Source organism: Varanus komodoensis, unplaced genomic scaffold (assembly GCF_004798865.1).
Source record: "Varanus komodoensis strain SLA01 unplaced genomic scaffold, ASM479886v1 scaffold6_2, whole genome shotgun sequence".
Classification (NCBI taxonomy): domain Eukaryota; kingdom Metazoa; phylum Chordata; class Lepidosauria; order Squamata; family Varanidae; genus Varanus; species Varanus komodoensis.
In genome coordinates, this window is record NW_025336346.1 from 10,488,195 (window position 1) to 10,502,908 (window position 14,714).

General features: G+C 40.7%; 1 protein-coding gene across 1 annotated transcript in view; it reads left to right on the forward strand.

Annotated features, from left to right (window-relative positions):
* Positions 1 to 14,714, forward strand: part of SYN2 (synapsin II) — a 198,988-nt gene that overhangs the window by 84,023 nt on the left and 100,251 nt on the right. Inside the window, exons 2-4 of the mRNA XM_044451365.1 lie at positions 250 to 307; positions 2,593 to 2,684; positions 9,094 to 9,250. Of these exons, the coding sequence (XP_044307300.1) occupies positions 250 to 307; positions 2,593 to 2,684; positions 9,094 to 9,250 (307 nt within the window). The remainder of the gene's footprint in view (positions 1 to 249; positions 308 to 2,592; positions 2,685 to 9,093; positions 9,251 to 14,714) is intronic.

The window sequence follows — 14,714 nt, forward strand, 5'->3', positions numbered from 1 at the left end:
TTTTTTAGGCATCAGCCTTTTCAGCATGTAGATATAGAAAATAAACACAAAGGTTTATTCTTAGAATGTCAAGCACAAGTATAGCTCTTTTCTGCGTTAGATGTGTTTGAATGAAACGTAAAATCCACCCAAATAGCTCAATGATGTTAAAAAGTATTGCCCAGTTTTCTCAAGGATAATTATGTAATTGTTACCATGTATTTACACCTAATGCCTTGCAATCACAAAAATATTCCTTATCTTTTCCAGGACCAAATGTTTTCGTGGGAAAAAGATCCTTGGGGAATATGACATCAGAGTTGAACAGGTACAAATTTATTGTCAATTTTATATATACCATTTTGTTTCAGTTCCCTATATCCATAACATATTGTATTCAGGTTGTTGAGAATGGACCTAGGTCAAAATCAAATTACAAATGTATCTACATAAAACCAATACAATTAAATTTACATGAAAACTGCACATCTGCAAGATCCATGGTTTTCTTCTGTTCTTATGTTTAAGATCATATTAAAAATGAATTGTCCAGCTATGTCTAGTCTCGTATAAAAAATGACTTAAGAAGTACTAATATTGACCCTAGACAACATGCATTTGTTGGATTTAAGCCGAACCCTTCCAGTGCAAACAGATTGCTTGCAACAGTTAAAATACCACAATCACATTGTAACACAACAGTAAAAAAAGCCATATAACAATTATGTGCATATGAAAGCACACATTTAGAATCATTTGTACAAAGTTCTTTATTTTCTTTGAAGTCCAAGATTATTATCATATTTATACATCCCTGCATTCTCTTATACAGCAGGACCCCTATATCCACAGCGATCAGGTCCAACCCCCTTGCAGATACTTGAATCCACAGCTAATAGTGAACACTATATTGTATATGCTATATTCTGCATTTATTTTTGGGGGGTAATGTGGTTGGTTCTCACCTCAGCACACATTTTTTCTTTCCCTATTCAACCAAGAATCTTCACTTACGGGAAGCCCTTTACGACTTCCTTTGGCACTTTACGATGTTTTACGACTTCTTTTGGGCTGAAGTCAACTGCATTTAAAAGAAAACATGGTCACCAAGCCAGCGAATATGGGGTCCTGCTGTACTTTTGTACTTGATGTGTGGTAATTTCTCCTGAGAACGTGGCAAGATAATACAATGCTGGCAAGCAGCTCAATAGCAGAGCAGGCAAAGCCCGCCCCCGTGCTATTTGGTGACCTTTAAGTTCACTTTAAGATACTCCCCTTGGAGCAGGCCCAGGGCTTAGAATCATGCCAGAACAATTGACCAAGGGATCTTGCCAGCAGCAATGAAGCAGTGAGTCACACATGGGAAGCTAAACTTAGCAAAAACACTAAAATCAAACAGCACTTTTTGAGTGGGCAAGGAATGAATTATTGACATTCAGACATCTTTTGGCCCTCCAGTGATCCCCCCCCTCCGGGTTTGGCTCAATCACCAAGCAGGAATTTTTCCCCAGTTTTGGAGCTGTCACACTCTTAATTAAACTTAGAATGAAAGTGCATCCATTAGTTTTTCCCCTCCTAGTCTTACATAAAGACAGTTGGTTATCTATGTCTTTTGTTGGTGAAATCACTATTGATAGCATCCTTTCTTGGAGCACTTCTTTTTCAGGAACCATTTTTCTTATCTGAAATCACCACTTGAGCTACAGGCTAGATCTACTAAGATTGAAGGAAAGATATATCGCAGATCCTAGCTTATTTTCCATTTTTTCCACCTAAAATTGTAGGCTGTTGTTATATACTCACTGTTCTGATGTGCATTTCTATGAGTGTGTTACATTTTGCTTAATCTCTGAACCAATTTTGGGGCAGAAGCGCAGCCTTCTTTTAACTGTGGTAGGAAGAATTGTAGCTGGGCCTCCTAGAGTTGGTACCTTTAGTCCCATCTTCATACCATTGCCATCGAACCAAACTCTCCAGCATGGTAGCCTTGATACACTTTGAGCAAAGTCACACAGCATGACAAGTCACCCTGCAATTAGTCTTCTCCAAAAGAAATGTCTCCCCACCACGCCATGGTAACTGGCCTGAGGTTGGATAATACAGTAACTCACTATGGGTAGTTAGTTGCAATGGGTTGTCGTGTTGTTTGCAAACGCAAAGTCTTGGAGCCTCTTTCTGAAGAATGGCTTTTAAAGATGGGAAGAAGAGATTGTGCAGAAGGCTATGGAATTGGAGTGAATGTGTTAATTAGATATAGATAACCCCAGTCCTGTTCATTTCTTTGTTACAGAGACCATGTTACAGAAGTAGCCTTGATGCACAGCCGATATAGACTCTGCTAGTTCCATTTTTAGACAGACTCACATACTGCTTCTTGCTTTCATATGAAACATATTTCAAAAAGTGCTTTGCGTTCTACACAGGTTTACTAACATGCCTTGAGGAAAAAGCTCCTGTAGCAACTTCTTATTTTACTTGTTCTGCCTTTGACTTCCTGCAGTGCAAATGTTGAAGACAGAGTCAGTAGCACTAACCCTATATGGAGTAGCAGCTTAGTTATAGGAAGAATCTAATCTGACTGGTTTATTTACGCAGTTTCTTTTTATCTAACAGGCACAATTTTCAGAAGTCAATTTGATAGCTCATGCTGATGGCAATTATGCTGTAGACATACAAGCATTCCGAAATGGCGTTAAAGTTGTCAGGTAAGCTATGTATCAAAATCAAAATTAATTTAGATTAATACTCATGACTGGTGGTCTACACTAGAATTAGTATTCCTTCATGTAACTTTTCACAGGCAATTATACAACCAAATCTGTCACCTTTCTGGTTTTATAACTGCCTCCATCTTCTCTGAGATAGTTTGATGAGTAGCAACCCTTACATGCAAAAGTGTTTCGACAAAATATTAAAGACCATTACTAACCAAGCTTAAAGTGCAAACTGTCACTGTTAAATAATATGACATAATTTTTGCCAGAAGGTGATGCTTGAAGAGTATTCCTTGGCTGCATGGTGACGGTCATGTCCCCCATGCCATTCAGCTCTACAAGAAACTGACGAGTGGGGCTGTCCGGAGTTTTGAAGTGTGTTGTCATCAGTTTGATGATGACATGCAGCTCTGTTTCTCATTTTCAGCTTGAGCAGACAAGGCCATGGATGTGCTAAATTGGTGCCTGACTGTGACAGTGGACTGGATGAGGACTGACAAACTGAAGCTCAAATTAGAGAAGGCTGAGATGCTTTTAATGTTCCTCTGACCAAATGGACGATGGTCTGCCTGTTCTGGATGGTGTTGCACTTTCCTCTTGAAGGAGTTGGTGCATTGCCTGGAGATGCTCCTTGAGTCATCTATGCCACTCCATGGCACGGTGTGCCTTCTACCAGTTTTGGCTAGTGGTTCAGCCATGTCCTTGTCTGGATAGGGAAAAACTGATTTTAGTAAACAACACTCTGGTAATCTCTAAAATAGTTTACTGCAATATGCTCTGTGTGGTGTTTCCCTGGAAGATCATTCAGAAACTACAGCTTGAACATAATGCAGCAGCCAGACTAATAACTGGAGCCAGAATGTCCAAACATATAGCACCAGTTCTGGCTCACTTGCATTTGCTGCCTATGTGCTTCTAAGCCCTATTCAGACTGGTCTTAACCTTCAAAGCCTAACATGGTTGGGAGTAAAATACTTGAGAAAACACTAGTTCCAACAGTAATCTGTTCAGACACTACAGTCAATATCTGAACTGTCCTCCAAAAGCCGCCTCCATGGGAAGCTTGCTTGGCAGAAGCAAAGAAGCAGCATCTTCCAAATTATGGAATGATTTATCCCCTAACTCCTGCCTGGTTCCAACTTTATTATTTTTTCAGCCATGTTTAGAGTGTCCTCTTTACTGAAGCATTTACCAACCCGAATTAGCATGTGGTAGATGAGGAGTATTGTCAGTTGTTGTTTTTTAGCTGTATGGACTTGTCCTAGGTATGTAAACTATTAAAATTGGTTTTATATTTAAATCTATCACTATTAATATTTTATACTGTAGTTTAAGAATACAATGAAATGAAATCTATAATAGTTTTTATCTATTTTAGTTATGTCTTGTCTATTGGACAATATAGAAATGAAATAAATTATTTTATGGAGTTGTAAGGATTAAAATAAGATTATGTATGTGAAACAGTACAATCTCAGGTGTTTTATAAATATTGGTATCGTTCCTGTTTTATTTTAACAGGTTATTGCTAAAATCTGTGATACTCTTCTGAGTGCTATCACAGTCAATTAAATTAGTGTGTGGTGAGCTTCTTTCAATAGCGGTAGAATTTGTACAGCAAAGGGCAAACATCTTATTAATAAGACATTCTAATGAAATCAACTTCGGTGGGCAGATTTGTTTTTCAAACCATAAAAATATGTTCTAAAAGTTCTTATTCATTGGCTATGTTTTTTTTCCTTCTTCTAAAGTTGTTTGTTCCTGTAAAGGCGCTTCAATATTTGTGGAGGCCTGTCTTTAATATTACTCAAAACTTCCTGTTTTTGCAAAACAGATGATTCATTATAAATAAAGTCCCCATTGCACTTAGATTTATCCATGTTTTTTTGAAGTAAATAGAAAAATAAAACCCCAACAAATTGCTAATGGACCTCACTAGCATCAATCATTAATAGTAAAGTAGAGCTCATCCAGTCTTTCCATGGGCAAACAGCAACTCCTCTGTTGGGCATAACTCTATCTTATTCTTCCTGGTGCGTGCTCACGGACATGAGGCCAGGCCATTATGAACATTGGGAGGCCTGTGTGCATGTCCCCATAAAGACCTGTTGTGCCCAAGGAAGGGCTACAGTGGATCTAGCATAGGCAAGGCTCTGCAGATCTCTCCCTAGTACAGGGATAGATTCCGTACTAATAAGAAAGAGATTTTAAAACTCTGCTGCTTAAAAGTTACATGTTGTGCCTAACGACTCGGAGGAGGCATTAGCACGCGAAAGAGGGCCAGAAGCCCCCAACGAGGATCAGGATTTAGAGCTGGGAGATGTGTACTTGGTGCCTATGGCACAAACACTTCCCCCGCCACCTGACTCTCAAGTTTTCGGACAAGTTCCTGGAAATCAGGAAGGGGAGTTGGTTGCCATGGAGAGTGCCCAGCTGAGGAGGAGACTTCGACGCTTAGACCAATTAGAAGAGAGACAAAGCGAGAGAAGGAGAGAAAGGAGTTTGTCCAACCCCTGTAGAGAGGGACGTACTAGGAGATTGAGATCCACATAGCAAATCTCAGAGAGGTCAGAAAGGAGGGGGCAACTATGTTGCTTAGAGCTGTCTGCAGTGGCTCCTGCTCTCTGTCATACACATAAATCTTGTAGTCGTTTGGAATAAAGGTCTTTAGCTTTTATTGCCTGCGTCTGTGTGAGTAATTGGGGATGTGAGTTACGGCCTCACAACATTATATTAAGTTTTCTAGTATAGGCAATTTGTATAGTCAGAGAGGACCTGTGCATAGATTTATAAAAATATTGTGGAACATAATCCAGGGAGAATAAGATTAACTTGTGCCAATGGTAATGTAGATGTTTGCCTGGAGATTTAAAGAAAAAATAAATTAAACAAACAAACAAGAAGGTTAGAATGAAATATGTCAAATGTGATATCTTCCTCACATTTTGTGTGGTACTAACCCAATTAACTCAGTTTATACTTCCAGAAGAAATTGCTTTAATGTAGGATCTCAACCATGTAAAAATGGACACAACATTGCACAAATGCTCTGAGCCAGGTATTACAGGAGCCATAGGCATAATTTCTTGGCATTGTTGTTCAATGAGAAGTCCCATTAGTAAGAAAAGCCATTGCATACAGTTGAAATAAAAGCATCACATCTGTTGCATCACAAAGCATTCTATGAAATATTATAGAATTTACTGCTGGTTCTCAGCTATGTTGTGCTAGGATTTGTAGCTTGGTGTGTTCCAAAGTATGTCATACCTTAGTAGAGGAATGATAAAAGGGACAAAGGACATGATTTAATAGACAAGGAAGGACTAGCACTGAGAGACCGCCACGTTGCATCATCTCAGGGAATATATGATCCTTCAGTCTTGCTTCTATCTTCACATACCTGCTCTTGCGTTCAACTTCCATTCATCCCCTCTTCCACATTTCCTGAAGTACCTCAGAGTTTTTTGTGCCCCTCGTTTGTGCGTTCATCACCTCAGTCCCCTCACTCCTGTCTAACAATCCTGCTGTGTTTTCTGGCCAGTCATATTCACTGGAAGCTAGAAGTAGGAGAAAATGGTTTATGATACTTTTTAAAAAACCCTTTAAAAAACTTTTTAAAAAGTCCTTATTCCACTGGCTTTGTTTTTCTTTTCAACATGTTATCTGAAAAATATGGTGACTTTATAACAAATACCTAAGATTGAGTTTCCAGTAATATTGGAAGTGCCTGTTATATATTTATATTTTAATAGTGGCAAGGGAGCCACTCAGTGGCGGGGTCATCCTGCATCCCTGCTGCAGCATGTAAATAGCAGACAGCTCATGAGCAGGGGTGGATGGGAGGATCCTTCCCGTGCAGTCACTGTGTGGTCCTGTTGGAGAGCAAGAATTCAGTGCCAAGGATATTCTCTGGTCTCCCCACCCCTCTGCATTTCAGCATTCTGACATGGGAGGAGCCCAGACTTAAGCAGTTCTCTTGCTGTGAAAGGGTACCTAGCTTTTGTGATTATACTCCTGATACTTATACAAGAATGTGAAACTATTGATATTTCAGAATGCTTGTTTGCTAGATCAGAAATGTATCTCTGTATAACAGACCATGCAGTAATGGCAAAATTGGCTAATTATGTAAATAGAAATCCAGCCAAAGAATTTAATGATAAATGGAAACTCTACTATGCACAACTTACTTTATAAGAGGGATAATAGAAAAATCTACATATGAACAGAGAGGAATTTTTGAAAATACTGTCAGAGATTAACATTTAAATGAATGCTTCACTATTCTATCAAGGAGAGTTATATAAACGGAATAGAATTCTTGAAAATTTTGTTAGAGATTAACTCTTATACTGATGCTTTGTTGTCATAGTTAGATGAAGATGAATAGAACTATTTAAGTACATGGTAACTGCTTTAAAATGGAAAGCAGAAGAAAATTAATTATCTAAGACTGGAAAATTAGTTAGTTGACTATATAATATTGGTAAGACTAACTAAGCATGTAGAAAGATCACCAGCCAAAGAAATCAAGATAAATGGAAATTGTATTACACACAGCTTCTTTTTAATGGGGAGAATAACAGTGGAAAAATATTGGTAAAAAGGGAATAGAATTTTTGAGAAAATTGTTTGTGATTAGAAGAATCTGCAATGAATTTTAACTGCTAAAATTACTGTAGAAAGGACAGTAATTGTTTATTTGCAGGAATTTTTGAAAAATACTTGACATTCTATATAATACTTGTTTAAGAACTCTTGATATTTCTTTGTAATTTTTACTTGCATTCTTTTATTTTATCTTTTTAAACTTTACTGCTATTAATTTTTAAAAAATAAAAAAGAAATGTATTGCTATGGATTAATAAGATATAGGTTCTTAATATATGTTATTAGCCAAACTACTTTCAGATATGCATATCAAACCTCAGCACGTTTGCTCAGAAAAATCTGTATTGATTGCAATAGACTTACTTCCAAGTAACTGTGAATAGCATTACAACTTTAATAACACAAAAGCACAAATCAGTGGGAGGCTTCTCATGACACAGGAAACCTGTGGGTCAATAGGCCATACTGTATACTCACTGTATAAGTATTTATTCCAAAAAGCAACACTGTAGTACCTTGCAGATCTCAATTTGCAAGTACTTGAGAAACCTGAGGATGTGGAAAGTACTGTTAACAGCAGACTGTTTAAATGTGGCATTGGGATCTCTGGGCCACTCTTTTTTTCTTAGGTGCAGATAACTCAGAGGCACAGGGTTTGCTCCCAGTGCAAAAAATCAAAACAAAACAAAAGCAAAAGACCAAGGCAAATACGATGTTTGAGGAACACTCCTATAATCCTTTCCACCTTCCAAGTGGGATACTTGCGGTTTGGGGAGAGGGGTTACAAGGACCAAGTGACACTTCCATTTGGCCACCGACCCCCAGAGAATGGAAAAACACAGGAAGAATTCCAGAAGGGAAGCACATGCCAAACAAAGCTCTGCCTCCACTCATAGGGATTCTCTCCAGTTTTGCTATTGGGGGACACTTACAAAACTGGGGGGGGGGGGGGGTCTGGGGCACAAGGCTTCTCTCTACATGTTGAGGTTATTTTGCAGAGAGGGTGGAAAGATCCCATTTTGCTTCACAAGAAGTTGTCCAGTCTCAACCTGTCAAATTTGACAAATCCTTGCAAAGGGGTCGTGGCGGCGGAAGGAATACACACCCACTAGGCACTGGAGAGAGTGGGGACTGCTGGTTTTGACCAGGAGCAGAGTAATGACTAAGTATTAAAAGCCCCTCCAAGGTATTGCTGGAAATCCTTGAAAGGGCACCTGATGCATGTTGTCATTGGGATCATGAAGGAGGGCTTGGCAGCCTGCTTTCATGAATTCAAAAATATTTTAAACATGGTAAGCAGCACTGAACCAAAAAGAGCTCACTTATCACAGTGGGGAGGAGTAAGCCTTTGCCAGCCACCCCCAAGTACTACAGCTGCATTTCTGTAGCAGCTGGAAATGGCAGTTGTCTGATAGCCACTTGGTCAGAGTGGCCAACCTTTCTACTGCCCAGTGGTCAAGCAGCCTTGTAGATTTCTCTGCTCAGCCATGGCTTTTTGTGTTGCCCAGGTTCAGACAGGCCATGTGGGACCAAGCAAACCTCAGGGCATCATACTGGGCTCACACAGCAGATTAAGCCCCAGTGGCTTAGCATGTCATACGAAATCAGACAGTGAATTCTGAAAAGAAGAGCTCCCCTGCCAAAAATGCATTTTCTAGGTTTTGGGTTGATATTTTTCCTGTAAGTGTTGTTATTTTTCCTGTAAGTGTTGTTATGATCTCTCATTTAACCCAGAAGCTCTCTCATATTACAAGGGAATTAATAGTTTTTTAAATTCTAATTTTCTTAGATCATTCAGGCCTGACTTTGTTCTTGTTCGACAACACTCATTTGGCATGGCAGAGAATGAAGACTTCCGTAACCTAATTATTGGAATGCATTATGCTGGCATCCCAAGTGTTAACTCTCTAGAATCAATCTACAACTTCTGTGACAAGCCCTGGGTGGTAAGTACTCTGACAGAAATTCCCAATTTAAAAAAACAGAACAAAACTCAGTATGAATGTGAAGGTTTGAGTGCAGGATTAGCAGGAGTTCTACTGACTGCTCTGCTGTTCTCTCCATGCATGCATGATTCCTGCTTATCTTCTCTGAAAGTTTATCTATGTAATCCAAGCCGTAATCTTAAGTGATGTAAACAAATTCCTTCTTTATGCTACTTGAATCACTGTGAATACTTTAAGACATGCAATAGCTTGTTCTTTAAAACTAATGTTAACCATTTTTAGTTAGACCCCTTAAGAGGGAAATGGATGCTTCCAGTTCGTACAACTACAGTATTTTCAAGATCTTGAACTACAAGCAACATAGTTACATAGTTGGTTTTCTGACAGTTTAATTCAAAGAATACAGGGCTAAATCCAGTGTTGTGGAAGCAGACATCTAACTCAGTGGAAGTTCCCCTTTCCCTTCCCCCTCCTTTGGATTGAATACCCACTGTGCTGCAGCCCATTCAAATTTCTGAACACTCTGGAGCAGATTTGGTGGACTGGGCCTGTCGCAGAGGAGGAGACATTTGGACTACCAATGGTGTCCAATCTAGTAGTAGAGGATCATGAATGTGTTGCTGTTGCTAGTCGCGAAGTCGTGTCTGACCCATCGCGGCCCCATGTACAACACTCCTCCAGGCTCTCCTGTCGTCCATCATCCCCCGGAGTCTAAGCTCACACCAACTGCTTCAGTGACTCCATCTAGCCACCTGATCCTCTGTCATGCCCTTCTTCTGCCATCAATTGTTCCCAGCATTAGGCTCTTCTCCAGTGAGTCCTTCCTTCTCATTAGGTGGCCAAAGTATTTGAGTTTCATCTTCAGTATCTGGCCTTCTAAAGAGTAGTCATGGTTGATCTCCTTTAGGACTGACTGGTTTGATTGTCTTGCAGTCCAAGGGACTCGCAGGAGTCCCCTCCAGCACCACAATTCAAAGGCCTCAATCCTTTTGCGCTCAGCCTTCCTTATGGTCCAGCTTTCACAGCCATACATTGCAACTGGGGAAACCATAGCCTTGACTATACACACATTTGTTGGCAGGGTGATGTCTCTGCTTTTTAGTATGCTGTCTAGATTTGCCATAGCTTTCCTCCCCAGGAGCAAGCGTCTTTTAATTTCTTGGCCGCAGTCCCCGTCTGTGGTGATCTTGGAGCCCAGGAAAATAAAATCTGTCACTACCTCCATTTCTTCCCCATCTATTTGCCAGGAAGTGAGAGGACCAGATGCCATGATCTTAGTTTTCTTATTGTTGAGTTTCAAGCCAACTTTTGCGCTCTCCTCCTTCACCCACATCAAGAGGCTCTTTAGTTCCTCTTCACTTTCTGCCATGAGAGTGGTATCATCTGCATATCTGAGGTTGTTGATATTCCTCCCAGCAATCTTAATTCCAACTGGTGATTCATCTAGGCCCGTCTTTCTCATGATGTGCTCTGCATATAAGTTAAATAGACAGGACGACAGTATACAGCCTTGCCGAACTCCTTTCTCAATTTTGAGCCAAGCAGTGGTTCTGTGCCCAGTTCTCACTGTTGCTTCTTGACCCGCATATAGGTTTCTCAAGAGACAAATAAGATGGTCTGGTACTCCCATCTCTTTAAGCCCTTGCCACAATTTGTTGTGATCCACACAATCAAAGGCTTTAGCATAGTCAATGAAGCAGAAGTAGATGTTTTTCTGGAACTCCCTAGCTTTCGCCATGATCCAACGTATGTTGGCAATTTGATCTCTAGTTCCCCCCCCTTTGAAATCCTACCTGTACTTCTGGTAGTTCTCAGTCCACATACTGGATGAGGGCCAATAAACTGAAGCTCAATCCAGACAAGACGGAGGTCCTGTTGGTTGGCGGATCGGGCTTCGGAGAGGGTGGATTTGACCTAGTCCTGAATGGGGTTGCACTCCCTCTTAGGGACAAGGTCCGCAGCTTGGGAGTGCTCCTCGACCCGGAGCTTTCATTGGAAGCTCAGGTGACAGCGGTGGCGAGGAGCGCTTTCCTTCAGCTTCGGCTGATTAATCAGCTGCGCCCCTACCTGGAGTACAACTGCCTGGCGACGGTGACACACGTGCTGGTGACTTCCCGCCTTGACTTCTGTAATGCGCTTTACGTGGGGCTACCCTTGAAGACGGTCCGGATACTTCAATTGGTTCAAAATAGAGCTGCCAGGCTGCTGACGGGGACAGGGCGTTATGTTCACATGACTCCAGTCCTCTGTCAGCTTCACTGGCTTCCCATTGAAGTCCGGGCCCAATTCAAGGTGTTGGTGATGACCTATAAAGCCCTAAACGGCTTGGGTCCTGGTTACCTGAAGGAGCGCTTACATCCATATATGCCCGGTCGCCCCTTGAGATCTGCGGGAGAGGCCCTTCTCTGGGAACTCTCTATGAAAGAAATTAGGAGGGTAGGTACTCGGAGGAGGGCTTTCTCTGTGGTGGCACCCAATCTATGGAATGTGCTCCCCAGAGAGGTCCGCCTGGCGCCGTCGTTATTTGTTTTTTGGCGCCAGGCGAAGACCTTTTTATTTAAGCTTCATTTTAATTGTTAACAATATTTGCTTATTTATCTGGCCAGGGCGACTTCTTTTATATTGTTATTTATTTTATATTGTTAATTTTATATTGTTATTTTTGTATTTTATTGTATTTTATTTTGTGTTGTGAGCCGCCCCAAGGCTTCGGCAAGGGGTGGAATTGAAATGTTTTAATAAATAAATGAATAAATACTGCTGGAGCCTAGCTTGTAGGATTTTGAGCATAACTTTGCTAGCATGTGGAATGAGTGCAATGGTGCGGTAGTTTGAACATTCTTTGGCATTGCCCTTCTTTGGGATTGGAATGTAAACTGACCTTTTCCAATCCTGTGGCCACTGCTGAGTTTTCCAAATTTGCTGGAATATTGAGTGTAGCACTTCTACTGCAACGTCTTTTAAGATTATGAATAGCTCAGCTGGAATACTGTCACCTCCAATAGCTTTGTTGTTGCTCAGACATCCTAAGGCCCATTTGACTTCACATTCCAGGATGTCTGGCTCGAGGTCAGTGACCACCCCATTGTGGTTATCAGGGACGTTAAGCTCTTTCTTGTATAGTTCTACTGTGTAATCTTGCCACCTCTTCTTAATCTCTACTGCCTCTGTTAGGTCCCTGTCATTTTGGTCCTTTATCATGCCCATCTTTGCATAATATGTTCCCTTCATATCTCCAATTTCCTTGAAGAAATCTCTGGTCCTCCCTATTCTATTGTTTTCTTCTATTCCTTTGCACTGTTCATTTAAGAAGGCATTCTTATCTCTTCTAGCTTTTCTCTGGAATTCTGCATTCAACTGAGTGTATCTTTCTCTTTCTCCCTTGCCTTTCGCTTCCCTTCTTTCCTCAGCTATTTGTAAAGCTTCCTCAGACAGCCATCTTGCTTTCTTGCATTTCTTTTTCTTTGGGATAGTTTTAGTTGCTGCCTCTTGTACAATGTTGCGAACCTTCCAAAGTTCTTCAGGCACTCTGTCTATCAGATCTAATTCCTTAAATCTATTTGTCACCTCTACTGCATATTCATCAGGGATATGATTTAGGTCATACCTGAGTGGCCTAGTGCTTTTCCCTACTTTCTTCAACTTAAGCCTAGATTTTGCAACCAGAAGCTCATGATCTGAGCCACAGTCAGCTCCTGGGCTAGTTTTTACTGACTGTATAGAGCTTCTCCATCTAAGGCTGCAAAGCACATAGTCAATTTGATTTCTGTGTTGACCGTCTGGTGATGTCCATGTGTAGAGTTGTCTCTTGGGTTGTTGGAAAAGTGTTTGCTATGACCATCGTATTCTCTTGACAAAATTCTACCAGCCTGTGCCCTGCTTCATTTTGTACACCAAGGCCAAACTTGCCTGTTATTCCGGTTATCTTTTGGCTTCCTACTTTAGCATTCCAATCCCCCATGATGATAAGGACATCATTTTTTGGAGTTAATTCTAGAAGGTGTTGTAGGCCTTCATAGAACTGGTCAACTTCCACCTCTTTAGCACCAGTGGTTGGGGCATAGACTTGGACTACTGCGATGTTGAATGGTTTGCCTTGGATTCGAACTGAGATCATTCTGTCATTTTGGAGATTGTATCCCAGTACTGCTTTTCCTACTCTTTTATTGACTATGTAGGCTACTCCATTTCTTTTGAGGGATTCTTGCCCGCAGTAGTATACCTGATGGTCGTCTGAATTAAATTCACCCATTCCTGTCCATATTAGTTCACTGGTTCCTAAGATGTCTATGTTCAGTCTTGTCATCTCTTGTCTGACCTCATCCAGCTTGCCTTGATTCATGGATCTTACATTCCAGGTTCCTATGGAGTATAGATTTTTGCAGCATCGAACTTTCCTTTCACCACCAGATACATCCGCAACTGAGCGTTCTTTCGGCTTTGACCCATTCGCTTCTTTCTTTCTGGCGCTACTAGTACTAGCCCTCCGCTCTTCCCCAGTAGCATATTGGACACCTTCCGACCTGAGGGATTCATCTTCCAGCTTCATATCTTTTTGCCTTTTGGTACTGTCCATGGGGGTTTCATGGCAAGGATACTGGAGTGGGTTGCCATTTCCTTCTCCAGTGGATCACATTTTGTCAGAGCTCTCTGCTATGACCTGTCTGTCTTGGGTGGCTCTGCACAGCATAGATCATAGCTTCATTGAGCTGCGCAAGCCCCTTCGCCGTGACAAGGCAGTGATCCATGAAGGAGTTCACAGCCATACAACTGGGAAAACCATAGCAAAGCAAAGAACATTGAATCTGTTTGTGACAGCTTAAACACAATTATTATTTATGGTTATGAGCTTTTGTGACAAAGTGCCTACTTCATCAGATAATTGGGTTGTTTTTTTTGTTGGGTTTTTTTTTGGCATTATTATATGTGCCTTGTTTCTTGTACACTGTTACAAATGTTATTTAGTATCTTTAGGATTCTTAAAATAAATTAGGAATAATTGCATTGTAAATGTTATGTGTCATCAAGTTATTTCTGACATATGGTGATCTAATGAATGAATGAATGCCTCTCAGAATGTCTTGTCCTTCACAGTCCTGTTCAGCACTTGTATACTCAAGGCTGAAGCTGCTTTCATGGAATTAATCCATTTTCCTCTTCTCCTTTTGCCTTTGACTTTCCCTGGCATGATTGTCTTCTCCAGGGAGTTTTATCTTCTCATGGTGCACCCAAAGCATGACAGCCCCATTTTTGTAATATTTGATTCCAGGAAAGTTCTGGCTTCCAACTACTTGTATTAGCTAATTGGTTATACCTGTGAATAACTGGGAGAATAACTGTAGTATTTTCAGTATCCGTGTCCATTCTTGTGCAAGCCAAAAATGAGTGTGAATTACTTAGCTTTCTCGAATGCCTTTGTCTTCCAGAATAATCTTTGTAATGAGGTACTTTCTAGTATTAAGGA